The sequence below is a fragment of the Vicia villosa genome, unplaced genomic scaffold, assembly GCF_029867415.1.
Source record: "Vicia villosa cultivar HV-30 ecotype Madison, WI unplaced genomic scaffold, Vvil1.0 ctg.000645F_1_1, whole genome shotgun sequence".
Lineage (NCBI taxonomy): Eukaryota > Viridiplantae > Streptophyta > Magnoliopsida > Fabales > Fabaceae > Vicia > Vicia villosa.
This window is the reverse complement of record NW_026705289.1, coordinates 760,026-783,261: the sequence shown is the minus strand read 5'-3', so window position 1 is coordinate 783,261 and position 23,236 is coordinate 760,026. Positions and strand designations below refer to the sequence as shown.

The 23,236-nt window shown below is 37.8% G+C and overlaps 1 protein-coding gene across 1 annotated transcript; it reads left to right on the top strand.

Annotated features, from left to right (window-relative positions):
• Positions 1 to 6,818: 6,818 nt before the first annotated feature.
• LOC131630121 (uncharacterized) lies at positions 6,819 to 8,457 on the top strand. The gene is made up of 4 exons (XM_058900913.1): positions 6,819 to 7,448; positions 7,546 to 7,646; positions 7,733 to 7,850; positions 8,005 to 8,457. Exons 1-4 carry the CDS (start codon positions 6,819 to 6,821, stop codon positions 8,455 to 8,457), a joined length of 1,302 nt encoding a protein of 433 aa, XP_058756896.1.
• The last annotated feature ends 14,779 nt before the right edge of the window (positions 8,458 to 23,236 follow it).

Genomic DNA, 23,236 nt, shown 5'->3' with positions numbered 1-23,236 from the left:
CATCTTAAAGAAGATATCATATTTCAAGGATGGACTTCATTATTTGCTGAGTTCTGTGGACCGGTTTACCCAGATCTTGTAAAAGAATTTTGGGTGCACGCTGTTGTAGCTCCTAAATCTATTTTGTCTTTTGTTCATGGGAAGTTTGTGGTCATTACTGAAAACATCCTGAGAATGATGTTTGATCTAAGAAACCCTGAGGGTGCTCATGAAATTGATCTAAGGGCTGATTGGGATGAGGTGTTGGCTACTCTCTATACAAATGTGAAGAAAACCAGTCGTGTCAAGGGCATGAAGGATCTCTACAAAATCTGGACCAAGATTCTTCTGGGATGTTTCTATCACAGGAAAGCAACCCATTCTGCAGATTTTGTCAACAATGAGCAGAAATACATTCTGTATTGCATTGCCACTCAGAAGAAGGTTGATGTTATCTACATAATCTTCAACCACATGTGGAATGCTGTGAGGGATTCCTGAAATGCCTTCAGAACAAAGAAGTGTACTATTATTCCTTTTGGAAGAATTATTACAAATCTTCTGGTTCATTCCAAAATTGTTGAAGACTTGGAAGCTCAAGGGATCACAAAAGATCTTTTTGTTGATACTAGAAGTTTCTTGAATGCTCTCACCTTGAGAAAGATGAGTGTTATTGATGTTATCATACAAACCCCTCAACCTCTTCCTGGAGCAAGAAGCAGAAGAGATCCTGTTCTTGCTGACTTTGAGTCCTTCTTCAGAAGTGAGTTACCAGGAGTCAGAACTAAATATCTGAACTCACTCAAGGAAGAAAAAGGCAAAGTTGCTCCTGCTAAAGGTGGTCGCAAAAAAGTTTCCACTTCCAGGCCTGCTGCTTCAGAAGATGTTTCAAAAGCTGCACCTGATGCTGTTGTCAAGAAGGAAAGAAGGACAAAGCGAAAATTTGATCATCCTTCTGTTAACCAGGAGAAGGTAGTCCAAAGTGTAGCTGCTGCTACGGTTGTTGTTGAGAAAGCTGCTCAAGAAGAAGTTGTTGCTGAAGAAGTTCAGGAAGTTGTAGTTGAAAATAAAGATAGTGAAAAAGAGACTGCTGAGAAGAAGAAGAAGAAGAGAAAAATGAAAAATAAGAATGTGGAAAGTGAAAAGGCTGTTGAAAAGAAGAAGACTAGAAAAAGAAAATTGTTCATTGAAGATTCGGATGAAGAAGAAGAAGCTCAAGAAGCTATGAATCAGCCAGAAGGAAGTATTCAAGGACCAACAACTCAAGTAGTTGAAGGTCAGAAGGCTGTTGATAATGAGAAGGAGAGACTGGAATCTTCCAGAAGAAGAGAAATTTCTCTTGGGAAGGCAAAGATTGTGGAAGAGCAGAAGAGTAAGAAGTAGAGGAAACTGGAGGCTGTGTTTGAGGCTATTCAGAAAGTGTCCAAAGGTATACATCTCTCTGAACCTGATTCTGTTCCTGCTTTACGTTCAGAAGTTGCACCAATAAATGTTGCTCAAACCCCTGAACCAGTAAATCAACCAGAAAAAGCTCCATCAGAATCACCCATAAATATCCGTGTTCTCACACCTCCTTCTTCTCCTGTAACCAATACTCTTACCCCTTCTCATTCACCCATCACAAATGTTCCCATTCCTCCCTCTCCATCCACAACCAACATTGTTTCTGACCACGCCCTTGAAAACCCTGTTCTTGATATTCAACCCCTTCAAACTCTCTTTCCACCTCACACAAATATATCCACTTCTCAACCCCCACCTCATGCAAACTATGAACCCATTCCTTCCTCCTCTCAAAATAACCCCTCTATATCAGATCTCCCAGATTCGGCATCACATGAGCAATTGCTCTGTGACTGTAATTACACACCCAAGCCTCGTCCTGAAGCTGAGCTGGTAGTGTTAGATTATGAGAATGAAGCAGAATCATCCCTCCGTCTTGATAGAGAGCCTCAACCCTATTCTGTCCCAAAACCAGATTCTCCCATAACCAAAATAAATTCTCGCCGAGCATATCCTTCTGGTGTAATCTATGAAATGATAAAGCGGAATCTCAGAAGTATCTTTGACACTCTCAGAATAGCTCATCATGCTGGATTAAATGATGTTGCTATGCGAAAATTTTGGAGACTCTTCAGAATAAAAGCAGATGCTTGTTTTCAAGAACTCCAAGAAATTTGTGTAGAACTTGCTCCACGACCTTGTGGAATTTTGAGGCCCTATGAAGATTTTTGGTCCAGTCTTCTTGGGGGAAGTTATTGTCTTGAAGAAAAGGAATTCATTGATGAACTTGCTGTAGCACGAGTTTCTGCGGAGTTGGAAGCCAATCCTTGTAGGGAAATTATGGTCTAGAGACCTAAGTATCCAGTTCTGACTGGAGACTTCAAGTCACTATTTGACTTTCTGAGGAAAAATCCTTCAGAGGAAGACCCCAATTTGGTCATTCCAGAAGTTTTTGATCATCCAGAAGTTGAAGGTCCTTCTGCTCCAAGGAATCTTGCTGCCATTCTTCAAGCTCTTGAGAATGGAGATTCTGATCTTCCTGCTCCTGAGTATGAAGAAGATGCTTATATGGGAGAAGCTGATGCTGAAGATCATCCTGCTGAGACTATTCCTGTTGAGGAAAATCATGATGATGATCTGACAATGGAAGCTGCTGTTGAGATTGCTGTCCCTCTGAACAGAAGTTGTGAAGCTTCTTCTGGTGAACCCTCTCTTCTGGTGAAGACTCTAGAGGTTATTCAGAAGAACCAAGCTGAGCTAGCTTCTCGTATGGACAAGCCAGAAGACATCAATGCTGAGTTCCGCTTTTTCATGGAAAGACAGACTGAGAGCAATGCTGGGATTCATGGCATGCTGGCCAAGATTATGTCTAAGCTAGGGTCGTCTTAGTCCTTTGTGTCTTAGTTGTTTTTCTTTGTTTCTTGCATCTGTCTTCTATGCATCTTCCTTGTACCTTCTGATAATTCTCTTTTGCTATCAATGAAAATTATCTTCTTTTCTCTCATATTGTTTTGTTTTTCATCTGAATCTTTTGTGTTTTTGATGTTATGACAAAAAGGGGGAGAAAACTGTGATGAATGATCTGATTTATTTTATCAGTTGCTGGGAGAAAGTCTCCACATTTCTAACAGAATGTGCAAGTTCTATGTCTTTGAGTGTTTTGCAGGAAGTGTAGATATTCTTAAAAGCTCAACATGAGAAGCAAAGATATGAGGAAAATCAATTCTGTATGGAATAAAGCTCATGGAAATTGAAGCAAGCTGAGTGCTATGAAGCTTCAAGATCAGAAGCAAGAAGGAAGAATGTTATGATATTCTGATGATAGAATATGCTCTAACTCATTCTTATCCCTTAAATGTTCTGATGCATGTTTTTGTTCTAAATATGCTCTGAAACATTATTGTTTATGTTCTGATACATATTTTATGTTCTGATTCATTCATGCTCTGACTTTTGTCGTGTAGTTTGTTTTGTAACATTTTAGGATGTAAAGATGCTCTGATGATGCTCTGGTACATTCAACAATGTTCTGATATAATCTAGCATGCAATGATTCAAGAAGAAATTCAAGCTCTGAAGCTGTCCTACGGAAGCAAGAAGCAGAAGCTATGAATGTTCTGAAGATCTAAGCATATGTGATCGTCTCAACTGAAATGGAAAATACTCAGGGAATTCCTTTAGTAATAAATTTCTTCCAGTATTTATTTCAGGGGGAGATTATTTATCTCAGGGGGAGATTGTTAATCTCAGGGGGGGACATATTCACACACTATGTTTATATGCTTATGCTATAACTGTGTAATTGTCTTTAGCCGTCTGATATTCTGATTGCAAATTCATATCATTTATATATGTTTTTGTCATCATCAAAAAGGGGGAGATTGTTAGAACAAGATTTGTTCTGATCAATATTCTTAGTTTTGATGATAACAATGTATATGAATTTTGTATGAGATAATGTGGTACTCTAATACTATGCAATTTCCATTTCAGGAATTATATAAAGAGTATGCACAAAATCAGCGCAAGAAGCACTGACTTAGAAGGTTCAGCATGCAACATCAGAACATGGTCTGGCAAGACATCAGAAGATGGTCAAGCAGAATCAGAACATGGTCTATGGAAGCATCAGAAGGACTTGAGATCAGAAGCAGAAGCATTGAAGTTCTCATGGTATCACGCTAAGAAGCACTTCAAGGTTAGAAGACAAGAAGATGCTCTGCACCAAGCTGTTTGACTCTGATGATATTCAAACGTTGTTTACACAAACATCAGATCAGAAGCAAGTACAAGATGGCAGGCTACGCTGACTGACAAAAGGAACATTAGAAGCTATTAAAGGTAACATCAGTAGACACAGCGAAAGCAAGGCTCGAGGTAGTTGACAAAAGAGTGAAACATTAAATGCAATGCTGTACGGATTACGCAAAGCATTAAATGCTCCCAACGGTCATCTTCTCAAACGCCTATATATTGAAGTTCTGAAGAGAAGTTGAATACAACACTTGCGCAAATAACAGAAATGCTGTCAAATTCAAAAAGCTCTTAAACTTCATCTTCAACCTGACTACATTGTTGTTGTAATATATTAGTGAGATTAAGCTTAAACTTAAGAGAAAATCACAGTTGTGATAATAGCTTTATAAGAAGCATTGTAACTCTTAAAAGAATTTGTTTACATTTATTTGTAAGAACTAGAGTGATCAGGTTGTTGATCAGAATACTCTAGAAAGTCTTAGAGGGTATCTAAGCAGATTGTTCCTAGAGTGACCAGGTTGTGATCAGTATACTCTAAAAGACTTAGAAGTTATCTAAGTGGAAAACCATTGTAATCTTGTGTGATTAGTGGATTAAATCCTCAAGTGAGGTAAATCACTCCAAGGGGGTGGACTGGAGTAGTTTAGTAAACAACGAACCCGGATAAAAATCATTGTGCAAATTGTTTTTATCTTACAAGTTTTAAAAGCTACACTTATTCAAACCCCCCATTTCTAAGTGTTTTTCTATCCTTCAGGACTACCTATAATAAGACATATTATCCTCTCTTAAACCTAACTCCCACCTTCAACCATCAATATCTGAGACACCCAATCAGATACTTTAGCTTTAGGAGTTGTTGCTAAGGCAAAAACAGAAGGGAAATTACCATTGAGTGAACTGGGTCCTAACCATTTAAAATTCCAAAATTCCACCACTTTACCATTTCCTTACTTGCAATGAATTGATTTAGAAATCCATCCTGAATCTGAAAGAGAACATATATCCCTCCACCGATAAAGTTTTTTTTACACAAAATTGTGTTGCCTCCTAGGAGAGTGTCACATAACAAATAATCTAAATAGTGTAAGACTACTTGTTTACTATGTGAAAAAGAAATTACATATTTCAACTTAAGTTATAATATTAATAAAATGCACATAAAATAAGCAGTAAATTCCCAGTTGCTTGCGTTGGTTAATTGTCACTGATTATGTTTCTTATCCATTATCTAGAGATTAACATTACTCAACCATATTAGGTGATATTCACAATATGCATCAACTTGTTCAAATTTTTTGAAAGGGTTGACCCAACTTGCTAACTTTTGATTATAAACAATGTACTAGGAAACATTAAATTCTAATCAAATTCAAACACTTTCATTTTCTCTTCCAAATTATTATACTTCATCATCATCATCAAACACTAAGAACAAGATACAAATAAAAATTAATCTATAATAGAAGAGACATTGAAGAAACCATTGAACCTTTCAATGAAGAAACTGAAGAGGTTATAGGAAAAATGAAAGACAAAGCATCACAAAGCAGAGCTGCAATTTTATCAAAACGAAAAACTCTTTCTCTCTTACGCGTGATAAAAGATTAGGAAAAGGGACATGATAAAAAATTTCACACAAAGAAATTAACAACAATAGCACACAGAAAATTAGTGGAAGGAGGAATAAGGAGAATTGAAAGACAATGGAAACTCACCGTGAAGACTCACCGGCGCCGGTTGCAGTAGCGAAGGAGGTCATGTGTTGGTCGGTCGTGTACGGTGCCGGTTGCAGTAGCGAAGGATGTCGTGTTGGTGGTCGGTTGTAGCACCAAAGAAGGTCATGTTGGTGGTCGGTTGTAGCAGCGAAGGAGGTCGAGTGGAAAAACCAGAGCGGCGGCCGAGAGTGAAAGTGAAAATAGGGTGAAAGTGAAAATAGGGTTTTGTGAAAGTGAAAAAAAATTTCACATCGGTTGATATTGGGCCCGATGTAAAGGTCCGTACTTCAAATCGGTGGAAATATATAACCGACGTAAAAGACATCGTGTAAATATTTACCAAAACTGCCACGTGTAATTTTTTCCATGTGATTTCAGCCATTGGATTTTTCACATCGCTGCAAATATTGGCCCGATGTGAAATTGTTTATAACAATATTTCATTTTATTTACAAAATTACCACCATGTTATTTTTTTCATCAGTGAAAAATATGTGTGATGTAAAATCCCTAAGTTAAATATTTTTCATATCAATCGAAATAAATGTCTGATGTAAAATCCTTTGATGAATATTTTTCACGTCTTATATCTTGAAACCTCATGTAAAATCCTTTAACCAAATGTCTTATTTTTAGCAGTGCCAAGTCATCGAGTCTTTAGTGTAGCGACAATCGAGTACAGTCTTTGAGCTTTTCTGGTCGTTGTTGGATATTATGGTGAAACAGAAAATGACTAGAAGAAATAATGCTTCTATTGCTGTTGCTTTGGAAGCTATGACTCAGGCTATGCAGTAACAGCCTAACTCTGCCAGGAACAATGGATCTCGCGTGTTGGAAACTTTCCCGAGGAATCATCCACCTATGTTCCAAGGAAAGCATGACCCTAAAGGAGCACAGGAGTGGCTCAAAGATATTGAGAGGATCTTTCGAGTTATGGACTGTTCGGATGCACAAAAAGTGCGTTTTGGTACGCATATGCTGGCAGGAGAGACTGATGACTGGTGGGTTGCCACTCGCCAGAGACTGGAAGGCATAGGTGAGGCTATTACTTGGGTTGTGTTTCATAGGGAGTTCCTAGTGAAGTACTACCTAGAAGATGTCCGCAGCAAGAAGGAGATTGAGTTTCTGAAATTGAAACAGGGAGAAATTTTGGTGATTGAGTATGCTGCCAAGTTCGTGGAATTGGCGAACTATTATCCTCATTACAGCGAGGCGACTGCTGAATTTTTGAAGTGCGTCAAGTTTGAAAATGGGTTACGTTCAAAAATCAAGAAGGCAATCAGATATCAGCGGATCTGTAAGTTTCCAGACTTTGTGAATAGTTGCTGGATTTATGAGGAAGATAGTAAGGCTAACTACAAGATTGTTAATGAGAAAAGGAACAAGCAACAACAACATCGTGGGAAGCCTTACAGTGCTCCAGCTAACAAGGGAAAACAGAGAATTATTGAGGGTAAGAGGACTAGTGGGGGAGGTGCTCCTACTGGCATCGTATGTTTCAAGTGTGGAAAACCTAGTCAAAAAAGTAATACATGTATTGGGGAAATGAAAAGATGTTTCTTTTATGGTAAAGCTGGGCACGAGGTAGTGGATTATACACACAAGGAGGTCATATGTTTCAACTGTGGCGAGGAGGGACATATTAGCACTCAATGTCAGAAACAGAAATAGGCTCCAGCAGGTGGGAAGGTATTCGCTTTAGCCGGAACTCAGGCATTTGATGGAGACCGCTTCTTTAGAGGTATATGTTTCATTAATAATATTCCTTTAATCAGTATTATTGATACTAGTGCTACACATTGTTTTGTTGCTACTGACTGTGTAAAAAGTTTGGGTCTTGAATTGTCCTCTATGAATAGAGAAATGGTTGTCGATATTCTAGCTAAGGGATCGGTAACTACTTCTCTAGTGTGTTTGAAGTGTCCTTTGTCGATCTTCGTTTGAGATTTTGCTGTGGACCTGGTTTGTTTGGATGGTCTAGATGTAATTTTGGGTATGAACTGTTTGGAATACAACTACATTCATATTAATTGCTACAACAAATCAGTGCAGTTTTCTACTCCTGAAGCAATTGAATGAATTGATGCAAGATGAGGCTCTGGTGTTTTCTTTGATGGTGTCCTTATCTATTGAGAAGAACGCTGTGATTGATGAGTTGCAAGTGGTGCGTAACTTTCCCGAAGTTTTTCCAGATGATATTCCAGATATGCCGCCAAAAAGAGAAGTAGAATTTGCTATTGATCTTGTCCCTGATGCCAGACCCGTTTCTATGGCACCATACATGATGTCGGCATTTGAATTGGAAAAATTAGAAAAACAGTTGGAGGAATTACTTGACAAGAAATTTGTGAGACCAAGTGTGTCGCCTTGCGGAGCGCCGGTGTTGCTAGTGAAAAAGAAAGATTGTAGTATAAGACTTTGTGTTGATTATCGACAGCTGAATAAAGTGACAGTTAAAAACAAGTATCCACTTTCGAGAATAGACAACTTGATGGATTAATTGGTGGGTGCCCGTGTGTTTAGCAAGGTTGACTTGAGATCGGATTATCACTAAATTCGAGTTAAAGAAGATGATATTCAGAAGACTGCTTTCAGAACCCGTTATGGGCATTATGAGTATCCCATGATGCCTTTCGGTGTTACTAACGCGCCAGGAGTATTTATGGAGTATATGAATCACATCTTTCGCACTTACTTGGATCGATTAGTAGTTGTGTTCATTGAAGACATTCTGATTTACTCCAAGTCAGAAGAGGAACATGTTGAGCATTTGAGAACTATGTTGCAAGTGCTGAAGGAAAATAAGTTGTATGTGAAGCTGTCCAAATGTGAATTTTGGTTACAGAAGGTGATTTTTCTCGGACATGTTATTTCAAGTGATGGTATTGCTGTAGACCCGTGAAAAGTAGACGCGGTGTTGCAGTGGAAAGCTCTGAAATCAGTTACAGAGATTAGAAGCTTTTTGGGATTGGTTGGCTCTTACAGGAGACTTATTGAGGGATTTTCTAAGCTAGCACTTCCATTGAGTCAGCTGACTTGTAAAGGCAAAGCGTTTGTATGGGACATCCAGTGTGAAGAAAGTTTCATCGAACTAAAGAAGAGGATGGCGACGGCTCTGATTTTGATATTACCTAATCTTGAAGAATCATTTGTTGTGTATTGTGATGCTTCTAAGTTGGGTTTAGGCTGTGTGCTTATGCAGAATGACAAAGTGGTAGCTTATGCATTGAGACAGTTGAGGATTCATGAGAGGAATTATCCTACTCACTATCCAGAATTAGCAGCAATATTATTCGTACTGAAGATATGAAGACATTACTTTTATGGCTCTAGGTTTGAAGTGTTTAGTGACCACAAGACCTTGAAGTATTTGTTTGACCAGAAGGAATTAAACATGAGGCAGAGAAGATGGTTAGAGTTGCTGAAGGACTACAAATTTGGCTTGAATCACCACCATGGTAAGGCTAATGTTGTTGCCGATGCGTTGAGTTGGAAGACTTTGCACATGTCGACAATTATGGTTAAGGAATTGGAATTGATCGAGCAGTTCACAGACATGAATCTGGTTTGTGAATTGACACCTCAGAGTGTGATATTAGGAATGCTGAAAATTAACTGTGATTTCTTGGATAATATTAAGGAAGCTCAGAAATTGGATGTGAAGCTAGTATATTTAATGGTTAGAGATAATCAGTCCGAGAATAGTGATTTTAAGTTAGATGTTCCAGGTGTGTTAAGGTTCCGCAACCGAATCTGTATTCCTGATGACACATAAATGAAAAGGATGATTTTAGAAGAGGGTGACAGAAGCAAGTTGAGTATTCATCCGGGAGCTGCAAAAATGAATCAGGACTTAAAGAAAGTATTTTGGTGGCCAGGATTGAAACATGATGTTGCACATTTTGTGTATACCTGCTTGAATTGCCAAAAGTCGAAAGTAGAACATCAGAGACCTACGGGATTTATGCAACCGTTAGACGTTCCGGAATGGAAGTTGGATAGTATATCGATGGATTTTGTGACGGGGTTACCGAATACTCCAAGAGGACATGATGCTATTTAGGTAATTGTTGATAGACTGACGAAATCGGATCATTTTATTCCGATTAACATCAGTTTTCATGTACCGAAGTTGGCAAAGATTTATATCCGAGTGATTGTAAAGCTGCATGGTGTTCCGTCAAGTATCGTTTTCTGATAGTAATCTGAGGTTCACTTATGATTTATGGAAAAGTTTGCAAGATGTGTTAGGATCTAAGCTAAGATTGAGCGTTGCGTATCATCCATAGACGGATGGTCAGACGGAGAGGACTATTCAATCGTTAGAGGATTTGCTGAGAGCTTGTGTTCTCGAACAAGTAGGTGTGTGGGATAGTTTTCTACCACTGATTGAGTTCACTTATAACAATAGTTTCCATGCTAGTATCGGTATGGCACCTTTCGAGGCATTGTATGGTCGAAGATGCAGAACGCCTTTGTGTTGGTATGAATATGGTGAGAGCATAATGTTAGGACCCGAGATTATGCGGGAAACTACTAAGAAGGTGAAGTTAATTCGTGATAAGATGAAGGCTTCGCAAAGTAGGAAAAAGAGTTACCATGATAAGCGAAGGAAGGATCTTGAATTTCAAGAAGGAGGTCATGTATTCTTGAGAGTCTCTCCAGTGACCGGTGTAGGTCGTGCTCTGAAGTCAAGGAAGCTCACTTCTTGATTTATTGTTCCGTACCAAATTTCTAAGAAAGTAGGGAATGTTTCTTATAGTGTCGCCTTGCCACAAAACCTGTCAAATTTGCATGATGTTTTCTACATGTCACAACTCGGGAAATACATTTCAGATCCTTCTCATGTGAATCATATGGACAACGTGCAAGTGCGGGACAATCTTACTATGGAGACCGTACGTGTAAGAATCGAGGATCGTGAAATGAAGAAACTAAGAGGCAAGTAGATTGCGTTAGTGAAAGTAGTTTGACACGGAGCTGCCGGAGAAAGCATGATGTGGGAGTTAGAGAGTAAGATGCGGGAGTCTTATCCAAAATTGTTCGCATCAAGTAATTTTTTAGGACGAAAATATTTTACGTGGGGGAGAGTTATAACGCCTCGAGTCAATTTATATTATTTTAATTATTATTATTATAATTATGCGATGCAGTATTTTCGATGTGTTTGTTGAATTATATGAATGTGTGGGGTTGTTTAGCAAGAATTATAGTGGTCTTAGAAAATAAAATAATTGAGGCTTAAAGGTGCATAACTAAAATTGTAGAGATATGGAGGTGTAATGAGAGAATTAGTAGTAATTATATTATTTTATAATTATAGTAGAATAATTAGTATTATATATTATTAATTAATTAAAAAAGGTCCTAAGGTTAGATAAATAAAAAGAAAAAAGAATAGAGTGAGGGTTATTCTGATCGATCGTGGAAAATAGAGGAAAGACATAGGTGAGAAATAGGAAGAGCTAGGAAGAAGAAGACCATTGTTGGAGCTTAAGGAATCAAAAACCTAAGGTAAAGGTGGGGTCCCATCTGTCTAATAAAGGGTATAATTGTAGGTAGATGATGATTGCATGTTAGGTTTTGGGTATAGATGGTTCTTAAAATTGATGTATATAATTTGGTTGGAATTGTGTGCAATTGGTGTTAGAATGTGATTTGTATTGTTGTGAATATTGTAGGTTGTTAATCTCATGAATTGTATATGTTCTGGATGTGTACAAAGGTGAATTTTAGTGTTTTAGGTGTAGAGATCGCACTTGGTTTAAGTCTGATCGTGCAGGAAAACACACCAGGGAATTCTTGATCGCAGGGATTCGCAGGGCGAATCGATCGTCTCGACGGGCGAGTGAGCTTCGCCCAGAGAGCGTCGGGCGAACAAGGCGGGCGAAGGGTGCCAAAAGTTGCCAAGTTACTATAATTGTCTGTCGGGCGGATGAAGGGCCTTGCCGGGCGAATGGTCCCAGAATTTGGAAAATTGCAAAGGTCATAACTTTTGACTCGGTGTCCGTTTGACGCACCGTTTGGACCGTTAGGAAGCTAAAAATATTATCTACTCCATCCGTTTCTTTTTAAGTGTCGTTTTAGAGAATTTTTTTGTTTCTATTTAAGTGTCGTTTTAATAGTTTAATATTATAATTTGTCAATTATACCCTTACTTTCTCAATAACTTTTTTAATTAGTCATTGAAAAAAGAGAAGGATGATTGAATTTATTTAGAAAGAGAAAATAAATGAGGGTATAATAAAAAAAACAACTCTAACAATCCATTATCTTGGTTGAAGAGCTATGTGTTAAAATGACACGTAAAAAGAAACGGAGGGAGTATATTATAAAAATCATTTTGATAACAGTAGCCACGTATCTTATAGGAATAGGCCCAATATGTGTGTATGTTATTTGTGTTATAATGCGAAGTGTTGTATTTTCTTACGTAGATGATACGAGTGCGGTGTGGTTGTCTTGGATATGTTGTTATAGGATGATGTTGATGTTGATAGCATGTTTTGGCATGTGTTGAATACCGTTGTTCAGTAGTTACATAGGATGATATTGTATGTGTGTGTCGCATGCATTGCATAAATTATGAAGATTGATGATGTTTTAGACCGGCACTACGAAGATTATCGTTGTCTTTATGCGACACTACGAAGACTATCGTTGCCCATATTTGGCAATAGCGAAGGGATTGGTACCACATGTATTGTGTCGCTATTGGTAGCATTGCATTTTATTTGGTTGGTTTGATGATATAGCGATGAAGTTGGATTGTACAACCAACATGTGTTTATGAAGAATAGTGATAATTGCATGTATGTTTGTATAATCAATTATGAACCATGACTATTAATCGTTGAACTTGGAATCTAGCATGATATATTGGTTGTATGCTTATGATTATACCTCTTATTATATTGTTGAGATATCTCACCCCTTCTGTTTGAATGTTGTCTCTTTGTGGGTAATGCACAAGTGATCTGCAGTAGACGATGTTATTCGCCATTTCTTTTCAAGTCGGCGTCGTGCTCTGATACGTAACACCGGGGGATGAACGCTTGCTTGTTTTTGCTTAGTTGTTGTTTATTTTAAAGGATTGTGAGAGTATTATAAATTTTTTTTTTTATTAACTGTTGAATTTACGATGAGTTGAGATTGTTGACAATAAATTATAATTGTTTTTCGCTGCATTAATAGAGTTGATTTTTAAAACTTTGAAGAAAATGTTCTTGGTTCGTCTGAAGCGTGTTATGTATGTGGTTGTTGTTACTTGAGCATGTTTTGTTATGTTGTGGAGATGTAGCATCCTATTTTTAATGTTTTGTTTTAAAATTTAATTTACTATGATTTTTAATTAAATTACCGATAGGGAATGGGTGTTACATCTTCCATATTTATCATGGTTTAGTTGTAGCTAAATGCATTTAATCATGCATGCGAACATTTGAGGGACTTGCAATGTAATGTCCCCTCTTGCAGCATATCTGTTTGATAATGAATAAAGGTCTTTGAGGATCACTTTGTTTAGGCTTATGTAGTATGTGCACAATCAATTTTTGTCAATGAAAATTGCTAAAGATAAAGTCAATATAAATCTGTTTCAAATCCAAAAAACACGTATAATGTATATGAATTACTCAAACGAGTTAAAAAATGCAAATAATAGAAAACAATAGTGATAAAAAATACCATTTAAACATCAAATAAAATTAAATATAATTTTTTTTAAGATCTTGCTAGCTTGTACAATCCGAACAAATTTTAAGGAATATAAAATTAATAATTTTATAATAAAAAATATTTTAAAATATTTAAATAATTGAAAACATGACTTTTAAAACAATATTTCTATGTTGATTTATTAATTTGGATCCTTGAATTTTCCGTTTTTTTTGTAAAGTATATTAGTGGATAAATTCTATCTTTTTAAAGATGAATAAGTGAAATGTCAAAAATTTGAATCCACAATCATACATTTGACATACGTGCACAACTATCAACTTAAATGATTTAACATAACATGTTATATTTTTCATTTTTAAAATGCCAAAAGTTTAAGATAAAAATAATGAAAATTTGAATCTTAAACTTAAAATTTGTGTTCATGTTTTTAATGAAGAACTTTTTGTAAATTTTAGCCTTACCCCAACTAAAATTATTTGCAAGATAATTTTATAATTTTTTATAAAATACAACTCCAAATAAAATAAATTAGTATGAAAGAAAATTTACATATTACAATAACTTGGAAGGAGTTATATTTCAAGTATGTAACAGTAGCATCCGACATAAACAACAATATCATCCAGTACATATTAATCTTTAATTATCATTTTTATGTATGTTTTTTGTTATATTAACTATTTATTCAATCAATTATGAATTAACATAATCGATATGGTTAATAGTTATAAAACACTAATTATTGATTAATTATTTGATTCAGTTTTAATCGAAATGAATAGTAACGAATAGGGATGACAACAGGCAGGGTTTGGGCAGAGTACTGTAGTACCCATCCCATACCCGCAGTTTACAAAAATCCTCGTACCAGAGCCCAAACCCGTGTGGGTATTAATATTCATACCTGTACCCTGAAGGTACCTCAATGCCCATACCTGTAGCCGTTTACCTGCATTTATAATAAAATTAAATCATTTAATTACAAAATATCATATAATTTAAGTTTTTTTAACAATATTAAAAAAATTATGCATGTTATTGTGGAGTTAAGAAACAAATAAACACTTTTATTAAAATGTGTAATGATTTAATAGCGATAAATTTTTTAAAAATTTAGAAACATGCATTTTTTATATAATAATATAAATGACATTATAGAAATATGTAGTGTGGGTATGGGGCGGGTGGGTAGTAAGGTACCATGGGGATCAATCTTGTTTGCTATGGGTTTTGTAACATGATAAGTAGGAAAGAATTCTACGTATTTCTCTAAGTGTCCAACAACAATTAAAGGCCCGAAAAATCCTAGAGTTTTTCCAGAAAGCAAAGAAGGGATGAGTACTTGAGAAGCATAAATTGCTTTTTGTTCTTGAGTGAGTTTGAGAGGCGTGATGAATTCCTGATTCCCAGAAGTAATAAGCTTGCTGGTTGGAACATTTTGAGAGGAAGAACTTTGGAGGTTCCTGCGCTTTTTCTTTTAGATTTCTTTTGCTTGTTTGGAGACATTGTTGCAGAAAGTTTGAAGCTTTGATGGAAGTTTCTTATGAAAAAAGGAAGAACACAAGAGAAGAAGAGTGGGTTTTTCTGAGTAATTGCTGAAAAAGAAAATAGAAAAGTGAAGAAGAGGGCTTTTATAGTGAGGAAGAAAGGGAAAGGTGGTTACACCTCATCAGAAATCATGGGACACATGTTCGAATCTTGGAAGAGAAAGTAAGGAGTTTTTCGAATCAATCACCTTGGAAGTTGGTACTCATGATGATAACTGATGCACGCACCTCTTGAATAAACATTTTTCAAAAAGCAAGTCATAATTGCCTATGACGTCATGATCTGAAGGTTACTGAAAGGTCTTTTGGTCGAAATATGGAAATTACAAGAAATGTCCATTTCTACTTTCATTCAAAATAGACATTTATTGGGGGCAATTTGTTAGCTGGGAATTTCGACCATTTATTGAAGAAGGTTTAAGAATGTTATATTCTGGATAAAATAGCTTGAAATATGGCTTTATAGAAGCTATTTCATTTACCTTATGAAGACTTAATACGTCGAAGTAGAGTACAACTTCAAGTGTGTAATTGGAAGATTCTTGAATATGGAGAAGTATGCTTCGACAGTTACGTTGGATGGTTTCAAAAAGGGTTTCGAGCGGGAAAAATTGAAATTTGAACTTACGTCTGTTCGCCCGAAGAACACGTGGTATCATCAGAAGATCCTTTTGTTTGAAATATCGAACGTGGCGCTCATCTGTGTAGAGACCGTTAGGGCCGAATCATTATAAATAAGAATCTTAGATTTTAAGATTTGGGGTGGTTTGCATTGTATACTAAAATCACTTAAATACTCGAAGTACCGGCTTTCTTTACTCTAAAAGAGTCTGTTGATCGTGTATGTATGAAAACACCATTGTTTTCTTTACTCTAAAGTCATTTATAGTTTGATTAATTCCGGTCTTTCGCCATTTACTTTCCTTCATTTTCAGTCAGACCTTTTCTACATTCTTGTCAAAACCTTTACTTTCTTACACTTTACAATATTTACAAACTTCTTAGATTCAACTTTTACATTTTACCCAGTACTTTGTAGTCGAAGGTTTATTCTTAATACTTAGACAATACTTAATTCTTAGATTCAACTTTCGCATGAGTCTTTCATGTTTCTGCGTAAGACTAGCGAGCCGATCTCAAACTTGCGTTTTATGACTTTTGCGTCATGATGCAAAGTAATTTGCTGCTTTAATTTGGTTTCTCGGAGGGACGCTCCCGATCGGATTTTCTCGACCATATCCAGCTCCTCTTTCATCGCTTCGTCGTTCCATTCCTCCTCGAGAGGGGATTCAGTCTGACGAGAAGGTTGTCTAATCTCTACGGGGATTACGGCCTCGGTTCCGTATGTCTATTTGAAAGGGGTCAACTTGGTAGTTAAGTGGGGCGTTATTTTGTAAGCGCACAACACGTTGTGTAGCTCCTCGACCCAACCTTTCTTGGCTTCACCGAGCCAACATTTAAGACCTAGGAGGATCACTCTGTTTGCGGCTTTGGCTTGTCCGTTGGTTTGAGTATTCTCGACAGAGGTAAAGTGATGTTTGGTTTAGAGTTTTGTGATGAACTCTTGGAACTTTCTGTCGGTAAATTGCGTGTCATTGTCAATCACTTGTGCTTGCAGTATCCCAAAATGGCGAGCACGTTCCGTTTATATAAGCGGAGTATATTGTGTGCTGTGATTTTGGCGAGTGCCTCGACTTCGATCCATTTAGTGAAGTAATCCACGACGACGATCAGGTATTTGTTTTAGTACGACCCCCGGAAAAGGTCTGAGGATGTCCATTCCCCACCAGGAGAAGGGCCACGGGGAGGAAAGCGACTTGAGCTTGTGAGGTTGAGCTAGATGCATGTCGGCATGGCGTTGGCATTTGTCGCATTTTTTGACGTGATCCTTGGTGCCTTGCTGCATTGTCGGCCAGTAATAGCTTGCTCGGAGGGCTTTCCGTGCTAGGGAGCGACCTCCGAGGTGCTAGCCGTTGTATCCTTCGAGGAGCATCTGCAAGATTTCGAGAGTTTGGGACGCGTCAACACACTTGAGTAGGGGGTAGAAAATCCACGTCTGTATATTTTGTTCTCGATGATGACGTACGAGCATGCCCTCCATTTGGTTGAGGAGGCTTCTTTTGGATCGGCGGGAAGTTCTCCTTTGTTAGGAAGTTGTATACTAGAGTCATCCAGCACTGGCTGTCCCCTATCGCGTTCACCTCGAGTAAGATGGCCTATCTGTCTATGCTCGGCATAGGAAGAATTTCCTGGATCACCGATTTTTTTCCTCCTTTTTCCTTTGCGAGCTTGGACAAGACGCCTGCTATGGTGTTGTGCTCACGAGGAACACGCTCGACTTCCGCTCGGTCGAAGTTCTTCATTTTTATTCTTGACTAAGGCCAAGTATTCGATAAGGGCGTCGTTTTTCACTTGGTAACCGCTGTTAACTTGGGACGCGACGAGCTGGGAGTCGGTGTAAATTTTTACCTCCTAGGCTCCAAGGTCTTTGGCCAGGCGCAACCCGGATAGGAAGGCCTCGTATTCGGCCTAGTTGTTTGAGGTGGGGAATGAGAGGATTAGGGAAAATTTGATAATTAGGCCCTCTCCGTTCTCGAGGATAATGCATGCTCCCCTCCCTGAAGAGCTAGAAGCTCCGTTGATGAAGATCGTCCATACGTTATCAGTTGAGGCCTGAGGGTCGCTCGTTGGCATTTCGGCGATAAAGTCGGCTAAGACTTGGGCTTTGAGGGCCTTTCTGCTCTCGTACCGTATGTCGAACTCGGACAATTCAAGTGACCACTTAAGCATTCTCCCGACCATGTCAGGACGGGCGAGAAGTTGCTTGATAGGTTGGTCAGTCATAACAACGATGGTGTGGGCCAAGGAGTAATATCTCAGCCTTTGAGCAGCGTTGTTAAGTGCTAAGGCGACCTTTTCGATGTGCTGGTACCTCACCTCGGGTCCCTGAAGTGCTTTGCTGGAGAAGTATACGGGCTTCTTCCCGTCGACAGTTTCTCGTATGAGTGCTGCGCTGATGGCCTTGTTTGAGACGGCCAAATAGAGGTATAATGTTTCTTCGCTGTCTGGTCGAGTGAGGACCGGTGGCTGCGATAAGACTTGCTTGAGGTGAAGGAGGACTTGCTCGCACTCCTCGGTCCATTCGAAGGACGCTTCTTTATGCAAGAGTTTGAAAAATGGGAGGGCGTGTTGGGTGGATCTCGCGATGAATCTTGATAGGGCAGTGAGCATCCCATTCAAAATTTGAATGGACTTTTTTGTGTTCGGCGTGTGGAGCTCGGAAAGTGCTCTGCATTTGTTGGGGTTGGCTTTGATACCTCATTTTGTCAGGTAGAATTCGAGGAACTTTCCTACCCGGACCCCGAAGGTGCACTTCTCTAGGTTGAATCTCATTTTTCATTTCCTTGCTTGGTCGAAGACGCGCTCAAGATGGATGGTGTGGTCGGTGTCCTCTCGTGACTTGACAATTATGTCGTCCACGTACACTTCAAGGGTGTCTCCGATCTCTCACTGGAAAACTCTGTTCATTATCCGCTGATATGTTGCTCCGATGTTCTTGAGTCCGAAAGGCATTACATTGTAGTAATAGTTCCCTGACTCGGTCATTAAGGTCGTGCACTGCTTGTCGCATTTCGCCATGGGTATCTGATTATAACTTGAATAAGCATCCATAAAAGACAATAATTTATAACCGGCCGAGTTGTTGACCAGCATGTCAATGTTAGATAATGGATAAGCATCTTTGGGACAAGCCCTATTGAGATTAGTATAATCAACGCACATTCTTCATTTTCCGTTAGATTTCTTAACAAGTACAACGTTTGAAAGCTAAGTTGAATACTTGGCGTCGGAAATAAAATTTGCCTCTAGGAGGTCATTTACAGCTTTCTCGGCAGCCTTCGCTTTCTCGGGAAACTGCCTACGCCTACGTTGAACTACTGCCCTAGCGGCTGGATCAATGGTTTGTTGATGACAGGCGACCTCAGGGTAGAGTCTGGGCATTTTAGCTGCACTCCATGCGAACAAATATGCATTCTGGTGGAGACAAGCCACGATCTGCTTCCTCGGATGGTCAGGGAGGTCCTTTCCTATCTTCACTCCTTTGTTGGGGTCATTGTCGAGAGGGATGAGCTCGAAGTCCCCGTCTAGGATTGGGCGGACGGTGTGAATGTCTGATCGGGGCTTTTCTCCGTTCTTTAGCTCTTCTTTGGTGAAGCAGGTGTCGAGATCTATCGAGCTAATGTTGGGCGAGGGCTTCAGGTCTTCTCGGGGAGGCTTGTCTTCCCCTCGAGGATTTTTGTTGGCGATGGTCGACTGGTAGACTTTCATGGTGTAGCAACCTGCCCTAAAAATTAAGATTATAGAGTCGCCACCTATTCTGAAGGGCGAATAGGAAACCCTACACAGTTAAGAGATTCGGGATAAGTTATTATAATCAGGTCGAGGGAAGGTGTTAGGCACCCTCAACCCTTTCCTATGGCTTTGAATCTAAGGTAACAGTTTTATGGCAAAATTATAGAGGTTAATAGCTAAGGAAATGAGAAGGGCGAAAAGTGAGATTTGAAAGAATTGAGGTTTTAGGGAAGGGGACTCGCCTTGGTTATCCAAGTGCCTAGTTATCTCCTTAGGGAGAATCAGAGTCAACGTAGTTTGGGCACAGGGTTGTACGACTTAGAATTGATTATGGAGGTGTTTGAAGGCTTTTTGAATGGCCTATCGTAGTTTTGAAATGCAAATGTTCGCAAGGTATTTTGAATTACCTTATCGTAGTTTGAACATCGCAGTATTGAAGAGATGAAAATCTGTAGTGTCGTGGTTTAGTGTGTTTTAGATTTGGGCGTACAACCCTGATTTAATGTGTCACCGTTAGTTGCGATGATCAATAGGTTTGATCATTATAGTTAACGGATTAATGGGGTATTGCTGGTTACTCTGACCGATAGATTCGATCGTCGCGGGCAGCAAATGAGGTGTGTTTTAATTTTGTAATTAAATCTCATGTTTTATTCTTTTATCTCTCGTATAATGCGACTAATAGATTTAGTCGGGTCGAGAAGAGAATTAAATCATAATTAATTAAATTTATATTAACAAATAAATTGAATTGATCAAAATTATTTCTCGTCTAATGCGACTAATAGGTATAGTCGGTTCGAGGAGAAAATTTAAAATTAATCAAGAATCAATTGAAAATTTTGCCCAAATGGGATTGGGGCATCCTTAATGCATGGGTAACTTACCTAGGGTTTTTGTGATTTTTATTAATAGTTGATTAAAATTAATTAAATCGAACAAATTGGGAAAATAATCAGAAAACCCTAAATAATTATAGTCCTAATTCTAACTTATATTATTCTAATTTTTAATTGAATAAATAAATTAAATCTAATCATAATTAATTAACTAGTAATCCAAATAATTAAATAAATAATAAAAACAATGTACAAAAGAACCTGGCTGCGATCCCATGTTGCTAGTCTTTGAGGCTCCATGGTAGAGGCGCATCTTGGTCCTTCAGATCCAGATCGTTGGGAATCCAAGGGCTGACATATGCGGGATCATGAAAAGGGCGTGCGTGCCTATCTATTGGATCTGTAAGTAAGAAAAGGCAAGAAAAATATTTGTGGAGGCCTGGGTTCAAACCCAGGTCATTGGATTCAAAGGCAAAACGCCCTTGCCATGCGCGCTGGCTGCAGCTGATGACATTAGTGCGCATTAAATTAAAAATAAGCGAAAAAAATGATGAAATTTTAAAGTGGAAACAGACCGCGCCCGTACTGTACGTTCTTCTTCTTCGTTTTATTCTAAAAACTCAGAACCTATGCCCACGGTTTTCACCCGCGTAGCTATAACATGGCCATCATCCAAACTGCAAATTAGCGTTATTAAATCCACAAAAATAAACCAGATCACCTATATAAAACCTTACTGTTGCACCCCAATTTTTGACCTCTGAGATCCCATCATTTTCTAAGTGTTATGATCATTATTGTTATACCCCAAAATTTGCCCGCGTCTTTTTTTTTCAAAGAGAAGTCAACAGACTCCTGTCTAAAAATTTGGAGTTTTATACAATCTTGGATTTTTATTTCATAAATATCCCGATTTTATGAATACTCAATTTTTAGAATTTTTTATACAGTATTTTGGTTCGCTGTTAAATTTATTCTTACATAAACGCCAAATACTGTTTATCACTTCGTACACTGTTTATTTCAGATTTATTTTCAGACAAATAATGCTGACTCAGTTGGTGCAGAATTAAAATTTGCAGGCGCGGAGTCCGGGTTTCAGATTATACTGGTAACAATTAAATTATTATTGGTTTTATTTCCCACTAATTTTTATTTTTATACTATATTATTTTTTCAAAATCTCTTTCTTTCTTTTCAAATATCTTCCATTCTTTTCAAATCTATTTCTTTCAAATCAAATCCTAGCTTTATTCTATACCCCTTTTCTTTTCAAAACCTACCATACTTTTTTTCAAATCCTACTACTATTCAAACGGTACCACTCCATTCCCAACGTCTCTATCTCTCTCTTTTCACTCTATAAATACTCCTTATTTTTTCCATAAATTCTCACATCAAATTTCACTCATCTCCCAAATTTCTCAAACTTCTATCTCATAATTATTTTCTTTTCTTCCCTGGCAAAAATGGCAAAGTGGATGGATACACTTTTTCTTATAGTCATCACTATTTTTACGGTGATCATGTCCTTCTTCTGTCTGCATAGTCCTGAAAAATGCGGACCTGCGATGGTTACACTTCCGATCATCTATTTTCTGTTGTTCATAGCATGGATTATTAATCGTCATATGTAAAGTTTGTCGTATCTTCTGTTTTTTAGAATGTACCGTTCTTTATGTTTACCGTACTGTTCGCTACGTTTTGTTTAGGTAATATTTGTATTGTCAGTATTAAGTATTACACTATCTATTATACCGTCGTTTAACTAGTAAGATAATATTATGTGTGTTTATTGCTAGTTAAATATTTATTTTTCTATGCATTAAATCCCTTTCAATCTTATTATTGAAGTTAATTTTGTTCGCGTACAGTGTATTTTAGTTATTTATTATATTTGTGTTTTTCTAACAAATCATGTAAATAATTTCTCACCATTAACACAACAAAAAACCAAAAGAAAAAATTGACTTTAACTGTTAAGTTTTCACTTTAACTGTTACGTTAATACCCGGACAGCTAGTTACCAGTCAAACCCGCTATCAGCGTAATTCTCCGTGTTTGTACCGTCAGTCAAATCAATTTTTCGCACTTCAAATTTCCAAGATTATGTTCTAGAAGTCTTCTGATAATCACGTGATCAACAGAGACTCAACACTGCACAAAAATTAGGTACGCCTAACTGTCTCCTACACAAACAGTCCCTAACTAGGGTTTTTGTTTTTTTTCTTCAGGAGAACGAGTTTTTGAGACCTCAAATGGATTTCATGGATCTCCATATGTCTCAAAGTACCACCAGACAAATTCTCAAACTTCGATTCGCTCGGACGCACAGTCAACAGCTCAAACAGTCAACAGACGACCAGTTTGACCAGGAAGTCAACAGACAGTCAAAAATGCAATTTTTTGTCAACGTCCATATTTTGTCAAAAGATTCATCATGTGATCAATGGTTGATCATAATTCATCAAGAAAATTTCAGAAATCGACAAAACTCAAAATTGCAAAATTAGAGTTTTTTACCTAAAAGTCAACTGAACTTTGACCGACCATAACTCTCTCATAATTTATCATAAAAATTCCAACCAAAGCTCATTCTCAAGGAAATTCAATTCTCTACAAATTTGATGTTGGGACCAAGGTCAAGAAATGCTTCCGCCTAAGAGATATAAGCCAAAACATTACAGGTCATTTTCAAAGTCAACAAAAAGCAGTTTTTTGTCAAAGCCCATATCATCAAGTTAACTTCTCCAAATGCAAAAACACTTCCAAAGTGGCTTGTAGAGGACATCTTGGGCTTTCCAAAAAGTACAAGAACACTTTAATAGGATCAAAATTGAGGGATATATGCCTTGATGAA

Bases quoted from the DNA above. Each gene is read 5' to 3' on its own strand.
- LOC131630121 (XM_058900913.1), top strand. From the start codon at position 6,819: ATGTTCCAAGGAAAGCATGACCCTAAAGGAGCACAGGAGTGGCTCAAA. The intron at 7,449-7,545 runs GTATGTTTCAAG...GGCACGAGGTAG, and splicing joins GAGGTGCTCCTACTGGCATC to TGGATTATACACACAAGGAG. The intron at 7,851-8,004 runs GTAACTACTTCT...ACAACAAATCAG, and splicing joins ATATTCTAGCTAAGGGATCG to TGCAGTTTTCTACTCCTGAA.